The sequence below is a fragment of the Acanthopagrus latus genome, chromosome 21 (assembly GCF_904848185.1).
Source record: "Acanthopagrus latus isolate v.2019 chromosome 21, fAcaLat1.1, whole genome shotgun sequence".
Taxonomy (NCBI): Eukaryota; Metazoa; Chordata; class Actinopteri; order Spariformes; family Sparidae; genus Acanthopagrus; species Acanthopagrus latus.
This window is the reverse complement of record NC_051059.1, coordinates 8,429,341-8,441,736: the sequence shown is the minus strand read 5'-3', so window position 1 is coordinate 8,441,736 and position 12,396 is coordinate 8,429,341. Positions and strand designations below refer to the sequence as shown.

The 12,396-nt window shown below is 43.0% G+C and overlaps 1 protein-coding gene across 1 annotated transcript in view; it reads right to left on the bottom strand.

Annotated features, from left to right (window-relative positions):
* The window catches only part of LOC119010535 (vertebrate ancient opsin-like), a 63,426-nt gene that overhangs the window by 48,486 nt on the left and 2,544 nt on the right, over window positions 1–12,396 (bottom strand). Inside the window, exon 2 of the mRNA XM_037082725.1 lies at window positions 5,099–5,427. Within this exon, the coding sequence (XP_036938620.1) occupies window positions 5,099–5,427 (329 nt within the window). The remainder of the gene's footprint in view (window positions 1–5,098; window positions 5,428–12,396) is intronic.

Below are 12,396 nucleotides of genomic sequence, written 5' to 3'. Positions count from 1 at the left end.
GCCGGTTCTTTGGTAGTCAAAATGCAAAGAACTAAAAGCTAAAATCCTCCTTTAGCAAAGACTTGATGTGGCGTGCCAGCAGCATGGCAAAATGCTACAGGGGAAACACAGTGGACAATTCTCTATGTAACATTATATTTTACTTTACCTAATGACTTAGTTTGGCCTTGGGCCCCAGTTTAAACACACCGTTATGGTAACTTCTCACCACCTCATTGTTTACTATTACTTCTTAATCAGTCAATATGGTCACTAGGATCCGGATGCTCGTAGCAAAGCAACACAGATGCATTACCGCCACCCTACGGATCAGCCGGGGTTGAAGTTCATGGTGTTACATCACACAAACAAGCCATGGAATGACACTCACACACATCGCACAAACTCTGGAACTGAGCACTTTAACTGATTAGGTCCGAATGACACCCAGGGCAACTGACCCACCCCTACTTCATGAGTTGGAAGTGGGAACACGTTGACCATCCTGGACTCAATACATCACTGATCACCAGATGACTGGCAAAATATGGCAGAGAATTCATTTTTCTCCCACACCTTCGCTGGCTGAAGTGCGAGTACAGACTCGCCTCTCTCACCTCAATTTCCCTTCACAGAAAAAGAACTCTGTCTGTCTGTCTGTCTGTCTGTCTGCGTTCTCTCTTTATGAAAACCTCACAAGAAAGCATTTGAAGAACCCTACCATGGCAATGTAAAACACGATACTGAACTAGTTCCAAAACAGTTTTGAACTGAGGTCGCTGATTTTAATATAATTTATAATGTAGAGAGCCCCGTCCTACTGAGTTTCGTGTCCTGCCTCATGTCTGATGGCTGGGTGTGTAGCGGATGAGGACGAGGCAGCGGAATCAATTTGGACCAGACCCCAATGTTGACTCAGTCTTACCCATGTGGACTGCTCCTCACATTATTAGATCGGGGAGTTCAGTTTCAGCTACACTTGGATAAGTTGCTCAGCTTCTTTTATCTGTCCCAGCTGGTGATACCTGACATGGCCTGACAATTAAACTATAGACTTGCTGTACGTAGCGCTGTCAGTGGGAGAAGAATGACCCTAAACAACACAGGGAGCCAATAAAATGTGCAAAGATAATGTATTCACATGCAGTTCTGCACACAGAGGGGACAAAGGACGAGAAAACAGAACAAAGGGGCTGAAGCCGACATATAATAGATATGTGAGAGAAATAGTTTGTGAGGAAGAGAGAGAGAGGGGGGAGGGAAAATCTGACAAAGACAAAGAAAGAAAAAGCACTAAACACTATTTCTTGTCCTCGCCACCTTCTTCATCCATTCAGAGAACTGCGCGTGTTGTCTGGTGATGAGAGATGGCAAATAGATAAAGTGTGAAAGAGGGCGGCAGAATAAGAACAAAGTGAAAGAAACGGATCCAAAATGATAAAGAGAGGAAGAAGGAAGAGCCACATTGTTGTTACTCGACTAATTGTAATTCATCTTTGGTCACTGTGGTGTCAGTAAACACACACGGCTGCTGAGCAGTTTATCAGAGGGGTACAAGCATGCTCACGCACACACACGCGAGCGAAAAACACACACACACGTACTGATACTGTTTACCTGAGAAGACATGATGATGCTCACAGAGTGTGAGTGCGAGTTTTAGCCCTGGAAAAAATGCTCTGGGACCTGTTCTTGCAAACTGCGCTGCTGCTGCTGCTGTGTGTGTGTGTGTATGTGTGTGTGTGTGTGTGCATGTGCGTGTGTGCACCAGTGTGTGTGCATTTGGGGCTTCCACACTGTCTCCCCTCATATTCTTCCAGTCAGTCGGTAACGTTGGTTAGCTCATGCTACAGTTCGCAGCCGTGAGGGAGTGGGGAGGCAAATCCCACAATAAATCCTCTGGATGATCAGTTGTCCTCCTCACCTCGCTGCAGACATCTACCGCTGAATATTTGATGCATATAATCTGCGTCTGGATTCATTATGCATCTCGGAATCACTTGTGGGAATGAAGGTGATAGTGATCTTGGGATTAAAACACTCCAATGAAGAGCAGGATTTAATAGTGATTTATGAGGCTTCCTAAACTGAGTGTGATGCCGCTGTTTTTTATCATATTATAATGACTTGTTGAAGTTGCGGCTTTATTTGTTTAAACAGTGGTAAACCTCTAAATTCAGAAAATAGCATATCTTCTTTATGTGTAGGCTTCATGTGTATATGCAATGTTTTATCCAGCCCCATGGTTCATGGTCATTACCTCGACCTTTAAAATGGTATTTGCGTTCAGGTTAGTCTCGTTCACAGACTTCCTTCCACACTCTGACTGTCTTCCACAAGTTAAAGCGAAAGGTGACCAAATGAAACACACCACTACCTTGAGTAAATGTACATTATATAAATATGTCTGGGTGTTTACCTTGTTGGAAACATTTGGGATTGTATACACTGTAAAAATTATCACTGTAACTTTTACAGTAAATATTTGGCAATTATTCCAGTAAACTCACAATGGTATACTGTGATTACATCACACTAAAATATTTGTTAACCTGACGCAGTATAACATGATACTGTACTAAGCATCTGTAGTCAGTAATGTACAAATATACGGTAAATTTACAGCTAAATGTTACATTTTATGTATTTAACAATACCTGTATGAATAACTTCAAATACCAGATCTTTTGATTAAGCTGAGTGTGTCACCCCACATTATTTCACACCGCTTATATTAGCACCACATCTGCAAATGGACCGTCAGCACATCTCTATTAAAAACATTGAATATATCCTGTATCCTGTTAGTTTATGTGTCCCTACAGCTGGGGAAAATTACATTTCTCTGATGTTACCTAATGTCAGGACACACAGAATGAAATATATGCAATTTAACAAATTAATTATTATTTTATGTGAATGCAGCCTATTTCTTTTATACATTTTTGGCGATGAGTGGTAGGAAATGAAAGAATCTGTGCATTATCTGACGAGCTGTACTAGTCACAAAAGTGTGGTGTATGACTGCAGAACATGTTAGTTGTGACAGACTCAATTCAGGACCTTTTGCTACAACAATGCAACATTTTCCCTGTTGCTGTGACGATGTGTGGATCCCAAACCCTACTTGGTTAGGGTTGGGAAATGATCATGTTTTGCCATAAAATCTTTGGACCACATAAACATGACTGGAAGTATTCAGATTTCCCCACAAAAATATTTGGATTTTGTTGCCACAGTCATGGCTGGGAATTGTCCCAAGATCAGCTTTCTCGCCTGTAACTCCACCACCACAGCGGCTGGCAGAGAGCATCTCTCATCCCGTGTGCTCACATGCAAAGAAACATCTGGAGCTTTCCAAAACATTGCAACAGATATACATGACTGGCAAAGTTACTAAAGTTGATAAACAGCCTTTACTCCTTAACACGTGTTTGATTCCTTCTAGCACACTCGATAAATATGAGTTCTGGCTCAACTCGTTCTGAATATGAGGCCGGTATATTTAACAACTAAATGTAGTCATTATGTCCTTAATGTGATTCAGACTCAATGGCATGTGTGGTGTGAGGCATGAAAATGCAGCTTCACTTACAAAGACCCAGACTCTCATTTTGTGGGCTCACGGTGACAGCGCCGATGGTAATTTTACTGTGATATAACCACAGCTTACGATTCAGAGCCACAATTAGCTTGGCTATAAAATGGGCATTTGAATAAAGAGTTGTAAAAACCAAAACAAAACAAAAAAAAAACATGTAATAGTCCAAAATCAGCGTGGAGTGTGGAGCAGCTGCAGGTTTTGGTTCACTGGTTCACAGCTTTGGGAGAAAAACCGCCGGACATCAGTGGAATAACAGAGAGGGCAAAGTGTTTAGAGGATAGATTTAGTGTAAATGTGCATATTATTAGCTCTGGAAATTATAATGAAGCATGCTACTTGAGGAACCGGTACAATTTCAACACATGCAAGTATGTAAATGTTGTGAGAATGTAATCATGGTAGATGTCTAATGTTTTATACTTTATTCAAAAATGTAATTGCATTTGGCTTATTGGGACCCATGCCGTGCTTCTCTGTTTAAACTTTATTGTTCTTGTAAGACGTGCCTGAATTCAGTGACAGTGTTTCATCACCCAGGACACATCGTCTGACTGCACCACACAAGCAAACATTGTTTCAAAGGCAGCCCGGAACACCGCTGCCAATAAAGTCGAGAACATTGTCCCTTGTGATTTTGAGAGCGCATGAGTCAATTTTGGGGCTGTGACTTTTATTTTGGCGATTTAATTTCTAGCTATATAATCTAAAGCTGACAGAATGTAGTTTTTTTTCCATTGTTTGCTCCTCTTAAGTGATTGCCATGGTGAGATTCTCAGCGCCTGCTGAATCAGCAGGCATGGAGGCAGTGATGCCAATATGTGCGAGCTTTGTGTCTTATTGTAGCATTATTGTCATATTTCAAAACTGTGGGCAATGGAAGTTTAAATGTGTTTGAATGTGGGTTTACTTTTATTTAAGGAGCAGGTAGCAGCAGAAACAGGCTGTTAACACTGCTATATTTTAATGGAGCAACATTAGCATTTATTTGAATGCCAACTGATCAAATTAGTCTCATTTTAGCTCTGTTTTGGTCTCCTCCAAATCCTGAGGGAAACGTCGATGCTAAATATTCCACTTTATTCAATAGTGCTAACTTTGTCTGCTGTTTGCTGGGTAGCGTACAGTGGGTTTTTAGAGCATTTTTTGCTGCCTTTTGTTGCTGGGAATGAGGGTCATGAGAGAGGTGATAGAACCAAAACAATAAAGTTGCTGGGCACCAAAACAAACAGCTGCAAGATGCTCAAGCGCTCCGTAGAGCTTACTAGAAGTATAAAGTTGTGGGATAAATCTGTGTGTTTGTCAGTACATGCAGTCATTCGATCCATCGTTGAAACATGCTGATTAGAGCAGCTAATATGTGTAATTTGTAAGTACTGGAACAAATTTGAAGGTATTTTCTAAACTATATGAGGCAGCATAAGTGCAATGCTGGGATGGCAATGCACACACCTAGGCTCATTAGTGAATGTCCTGCAGGTTTAGCGGAATCCTTCCCCCGGCACCACAGTGCCTCACCTGTCTGATGGCGCACAGCAGCTTCCCATAGCAGAACACGATCACCAGGAACGGCAAGATGAGGCAGAAGACAAACAGGCAGATGATGTAAGAGATGTTATTCGCTGTCTTGGCCTTCCAGTCGACGGAGCAGGTGGTTCCGGGACCCTCGGGGCCGTAGCTGCTCCAGCCAAAGAGTGGAGGCATGGTCCAGATGAGGGAGTAGACCCAAGACAGGGTGATGCCCAGCAGAGCTTTACAGTAGTTGGAGGAGTCTGCCTCGGTGGGGGTCATCATGGTGCTGTAGCGCTCGTAGGAGAGCACAGCCAGGGAGATCAGGGACACGATGCCTACAGGATAGACAGGGCACACACAAGAAGGAAACATTGCACGGAATGTAGGAACACAGAACACAGCATGTGGAAACACAACACGAAAGGGGCAGTTTGGTCCAAGGTCTGACCTGTTGTACCATCTAGATTGTTTTGATGTGAGTTGCCCAATTTAGGAGATATCGGTCTTAAGATTTTTCTGTATTTGCAAATACTCACTCTGAATTACTCGGAACACCTGACGACTGACGACCACTGCACTGTTATTTTTCTTTCAAGTCAGGTTTTTAATTTTCATTGACCCTTTTGTGACAGGATAGTCTGTTGACTAGAAAAATGCAGATTAGAGGGTTGACATATTAATTCAAACTGAACTCAGTTCGTAGTTATATATAAGTAACTCATTAGATTACACAGAGTAATGCATACTTAAAGGTGTTATTAATAACATCATTCATCCTCTAAATGTGGCATTCCACCCCCCCCTTACATTGCATTCACGTTACGCTGTTGTTGTTTGAATCATCTGCCCCCTCAAGTGATTGCCAGTTTGTGTACAAGCTAGCCTTGTTGAGGCACTAGCTAACTTTGCTAACATTGCTAATGATAGCTAAGGTAACGAACGGTTGCTAGCTAACGTTTACTAGCATTGCTTGGTAGAAATCAGTGATTCTTTTTTTTTTTCCACAAACCGGCAACCACCACAACTAGTGATCAAAACAATAATCTTATACTGAAATCCATTTTAACACTAATGATTGATGGGTCATATTTTCGGTGGAAAGGGGCAATCTTATTCTCTAACTAGCTACAAGCTCTGTAGCTCTTATTATCTTCCATCATTAAAATGTAATCGGTATGACCTTTAAGTTCGAGTGAAATTACAAACTTGAAAAAATACTCATAAAAGTAAAAGTACCCCCATTATATGACTTAATTACAGTAATTTGAGTAGCTGTAATTAGTCGCTAGCAGTAAGTGACAGTAAGGTTATATGGCTCCATAATAATGGTGGTCCTTGGAGAGCCTAATGTTATTTGTGTGGGAAAAAGCTGTGAAAAGTTTGAGAAACACAGATCTAGACGGATTAATGGCACTTAAAATAAGAGGCAAAATTTGTCTTGCATTTTGGTTTTGGAGGTGAATTGCAACCTTAAACACAATACAGAAGTAAAAATAACACTGTAGACAACATGTTCAGGTGTATACTTCCTTTTTATACCCCGACTACTGTATTTCACCTTTAATGGGGCAATTTAGTAGGGACAAAAATGCACCTCCTATCCGACTGTTCATCTAGTCTAGTGAGGAAAACATGTCATCATGATATAAAGCTTCATGGCTCTTTCTGAAATCAAAGTGCAGCTAAAATGGGCTTCATGGTTCGGCGCTTCATAGAGAGGGTGAGTTATGAGTTTGACAAATATTTGCTCAAGTAAAAAGGGTGACATAGTAAAACTATAATGACCACGGTCGAGGAATCATCTAATATTTCAGATCACGTGCCTGCGACAGATCAAACACTGGTGTAAATCACAAACAGTGGCCCCACCTGTAGGGTCCGTGTTTGTTAGGAGCAATGCAGTGAAATACACAAGCGAAGATTTCAAAAAGCCTTCTTATCTTGCTCGAATCACTTAATGCACACGCATGCACGCACACACACACACACACACACAGTAGAACAGGATGGAAACAAACATTTTAGCTCTGCGGCTGAAGACAGTGGTTACGCTGAGTCTTTTTGTGTGCACTCACATTGTGCAAACACACAGACCACATTGAAAGGACCCCTGACTGCAGAGGCTCCTCTGCACAGCGTGCTGTGCTCGTCTGTTGCCCCCAGATATTGTGCTCATGTTGCTTTTCCTGCAAAGACTGCTTAGCTCCTTGTTTTTATTAGCTCTGTTGCTGCAATATTACAAAGTCAACAGAGTTTTACAACAACCCACATGTGTCTCTGTTTGATCTGGCCTCGCCGACTCATAGCAACCAATCCCACACAGATTTCACATATATTTTGACAAAAAGAAGGTTTCCTCATCGCTGCCCTATTGCAATTCGGATCCTGAGTTTTCCTCTGTTATTCTGTCCTCAAGATGAAACAGCAGAGGTGCCTCATCACAACAGGTGGACTGGCTGATCTCATCTTTCAGCTAGCATTTTCGTAACCGTGTTCTATTTTAGCCAGGTGTTGTAAGTGAGCACAGCAGTATGCAGCCTGAGGGAAGTGGCCCTTGTACCAGTATGTTTTAAAGCAGGGAGGCAGAATTGATTTGTAATAAGTTATAATGGGTCAATGAAAGCGGCCACACACAGAAATCAGTCTTCTCTGACTGGCTGAGACAGCCTAAAAGGACACCTCCAGCACAGCTCTGGCCAATATTTCGCCCACTGTTATGTTATCAGTTTGTGAGTATATTAAGCTGAGAGAGGAAACCAGTATGAATTGTATCCAGGAAACCGCTGGTGGTTTGCCTTGTCCTGCCAGCTCAGTGGTTCTTCAAATTGACCATGATAACCTTTGAGTGGAGGTTGTTCCGTCAAACAAAGCAAATGCTTTGCCGACAAAGGACGTCTTTCTGCTTTGGCTACAGCTTCTGTCTTTGCCTGTTATTATCATGATGCATACAGATTCTCTATGAAACCTCAACCTGTCTGCTGAGTCCAAGAACTGATTGAATAACAGAGCTTCAGTACAAAGTCCGTATACCTCACTACCTGTAAGTCACTGGGATCTTTTCTGTGTGCGGTGACATGCAGCCAGGGATTATAGCTGTACTAATAGTCGGCAGCCTGGCGTGACAGTAATAACGTGACGGCTTTTTAAATAGCGCTGGCAGAGAAAACTGCATGTATTGCGTGTCTGTCACATCTGGCCAATACCCGAACCGCTTAATTAGGTCAGCAGTGAACCCCTTCAAGAGCAAGACAACACACTCCTTGATTTCCTGACGTACAAACTCTGCGACAGGAAAAACCAGAAGCACCGAAGATAAGAAGTGACGCGATGACAGAATGATAACATCGAGTACAAATGTCTCCAGAGTCCATTAACCAGATTTGAGTGAGGAGCCTAATCAAATCACACTTTCTCAAAATTGCAAAAGTTAATTAGTAGCTCTCATGTTGCCGAAGCAATTTACAGTCCCCTCCTGCCCCGAGGCTCCACAAAAAAGGCTGCATTTGATTATGATTCATCACGCCCGATACGAAGGCATCACCTCCTCGATGATGGATCTTCCTCTCAGTACAAGAGTGACAACGAAGTCTTTATCCGAGGTATTGCAGTGCGGCAGTAAAATATATACCTGTGCAGCTTCACAGCATCTGAACGCTTAACTTTACCCTCCAACCACCTCGTGGCCGGATCTCAGCTGAAATGAAACGAAGAAGCACCTCTGTTCTGAGTCTGTCACTGTGATGCACCCTCTCTGCGTCTGTCTTATTTAGCTGTTAAAAAAAAAAAAAAAAACACAACAACAAAACAAAAAAAAAAAACAGAATCTTCTTCAGTATCACTTCGGTATCGAGGAAAAGACAGTTTGAATGAAAGCTGAATAAAGCTGTGTTTGCTCTGTAAATCCCATCCCGGCGTCTCATCTCAGTCATCACAGGTGCACAGAACTGCTGTGACACCACAAACGGTTTAAAAAAAAAAAAAAAAAAGAGTTAAAAAAAACACCTTTTATATGATGGCAGATGTGTGGCAAGTTGCCCTCTGTGCACAAAGACGATTATTCATACTAATGTCTGACTCAAAGCAGACACCTTTCACCCATAATATGTGTTTTTGCCTCTGCTTTGAGAGTCCCTAATTCACTATTTATTACGCGGGCTCATTAACTGACTCACTCAATCTGACCTTTATGGCTTAGCGCCATTGCTCTGCTTTCTTTCCCCCCTGCTGAGACTCCTTCTTGCCATCATAGCAAATTAACATCACTCAGGTCAGGTGTTGCCCGTGCCTGCCCGATGCACATGCATATGCATTTCCTCTCCTTTGTACACTCTTGTCCGTTTCTGAGCTGGTTGGTGCGTGAAAACATGTGTGTGTGTGTGTGTGTGTGTGCAGAACAGCAATCTGACTTCAGTATGCAGGGAGTGGACGCAGCAGTGCAAGGTTAATCCAGCGACTGTGTGCAAGAGTCCACTCGGGGCGGAGGGAGGCATTTGACAGTATGCAGGGACACGCAGGGCCAGGGTCTAATAAATAAAATACACTCCTCTCCTGTTCCTCCACAGTATAATGGAAGACAATAAAAGTTCAGCGAGATAGAGAAGAAAATGCAAAGAGGTGGGCAGGGGAGGTGAGGCGGCTAAAGTGGGTGCCAGGAGCCTGATGGCGAGTGGAAAAAGTGCAGCGTGAGAGTGTGTTGGCACGCGCGCAAACGTCTCCACAAATTGTCTTCAGTTTGAGCTCCTGGCATAAAGTCAAAGCAGTGGATCTTCAATTGTTCAGTCATTCAAAAATCTGAGACGTTATCGGCCAAAAGCAAGCGAGCAAAAAGCAGAAATCGATGCGGAGAGGGGAGCAGGAATACAATGTCCTAACAGCAAGCGAACAATGTCTTTTGTCATTGACAGTGATGCCCTCTAATTTGAGGGAACATCGATCATTCGGTAAAGCTTTATAGAGATTTGGTGAGGACAGACACAGTCGCTTTGTCAACACTGCACCCGGCATTATTCATCGAAACAATCAATTTCACTTTTTTCCTTTCCTCTGACCCTCCCTCGCTCTTTCTTTCACTCTGTTTTCTATGAGCCCATTGAGAAATTACTCATCCATAACCAATGGAGGCTCTAATGATGTCTGCGAGCCATCTCCCTCTCCCGCGCTCCGTCTCTCTTCCTGCTCTGTTTCAGCTCGTGGAAGCCAGAGCCCTGTCAGACAGATTTTAATAAATTGGCTCCTTGTGGATGTCAGTGTTACACATCTCCAGAAAGTGCTTAATCTCCGTATAACACCAGAGTTAGCGAGACAGTTGATACAATCAGTACATCCAGGCTCTATTGGCTGGCCCTGTTCTCCACCATGTGACTGAAATAAAGTAATCTGGTTTCGGAGAGTGCCAGCCTATCCCAGAGGAAGAGGAAGTAGCGCTCCGGAGTCTGTTTTCAATTTAAAAAGTTTGACAGATTCAAGAGGTTCGTAAACGAAGGAAATTCAATTTGGGTAAGTTAACCATTCTGTGGGCAAATTTTAGCAGTAGATCAGGGAAATCAACAGGGTGGCCTGGATATAGCCTGAGAGGGAGAAACCTGCTGGGCTTTCATACCGCTTAAATCTGACTCACTCAGTGTAACACGTCTAAATCTTTAGATCCTCTCTCTGCTGCGCGGATGGATGACTTCTCCGGCCTATCAGGCACATACGTAGGGTGTCGGTAGGTCCCCTTGACTTCACCTACATAATGCCATTGATGCAAAACAACCACAAAAAGACACGGAAGGACTACAAAGTGGTCTACAAAGTGGTCTAAAAACTTTAAAAACGCACCAGAAAAAAAACAAGAAACAGACGGAAAACGACCACAAAGAAAAACAAAATGACTGCAAAGCGGTGCAAAACGTTGACAGAGGGACCAAAAAAGACGACAAACAGATATAAAATGAGATGCAAAGTGACTACAAGCAGACAGAAAAGGAAAACAAAGAGATGAGAAATGGCTACAAAGAGATGTAAAACAACTTCAGAGCGGTGCGAGATGTCTATAAGCAGACCAGAAAGAAAACAAAAAGACGTGCAATGACCACAAAGAGCTGCAGAGCAACTTTAGAGGGATGCAAAAGAACCACAAGGAGACGCAAAATTTCTATTAAATGCAACAAGACCACACAGAGACGCACAACAGCAGGCGAGAGATACGAAATGACCACAAAGGCATCAAACAGACGCAAAGTAACCACAAAAAAAAAGCAGTAAAGTGCTCAAAATGACTTATAAAGACACAAAATGCCAATGAAATGCAAATCGACCACAAAGAGATGCATAATGTCTATGCGATGCAAAATGTGTAGAACAAGATGTGAAACCACCAAAATGGGAACCACAAAAGAGTCGCGAAACAACGTCAGAGAGACATTATCGACTTCCTCTTCACGTGGTTTCACAATCCATCCGCACTCTGCTGCCAGTGTCGGAATCCACAGTCCAACGAGTCACAAGAGGTGCAGATAAGCAACAAACACAAAATCTTTTTTTTTTTTTTTCTATGTTTAGTCTCAGAAGTTCTCTCTCTGCTCCCCCCCAGCTGTTTAACATCAGTCGGACTCTGGGGCAGGTGGAGCGAGGGGACAGACCTGCTGTAGATAAAGGACAAATGTCTCGTGTTACAACAGCCAGCGTGCTGCTGAGATCGCGAGTGGCAACCTGCGGCCGTCTCCACTGTCAGAGAGGCTTTAAACATCTGGAGATCAGACGCCCTGAGGTGAGCGAGGGGGGGGCCCCCCTCTGTGCAGCAGTCATGAGCACTTTACACACAAACCGGGCCGCGAACACGTCCAGCATGAAGCGTGCGGCCGCTGTGTACTCGTGAAGGGAGCCGGGGGTCTCTATTTCTGAAAAGCTCTAAATATTTCATCCTGTCAGAAGCCATTCACAGAGTCGGCGAGTATTGAATTCCCATATCCGCTGAACTTTAGGAAGTCATTTTGGAAAGAAGCTGACCATGAATATAAGAGGCTTTGATTAATTCATGTAGGCCGCATTGGTGGAGAAAGAGAAATTGGCAGGGTAATGAAAAACATGATGAATTATTTAAACGTGACTAAAGGATGTCACTTGTGAAGTCTGACACATCTTTTTTTTTATTTTATCACTGCTGTGAATGTTATATCATGTGCACGTAGACTGAAGTCTCTGACATGCGATCTTCACCACATTCAGTCATCCAAGGCCCTCAGCGTGAGGCAGAGAAGTCTGACGGCTCAGGACTGGAAACACAAAATGACGAACTGCGTCTCTTCTCCTGTCTGCGTTTG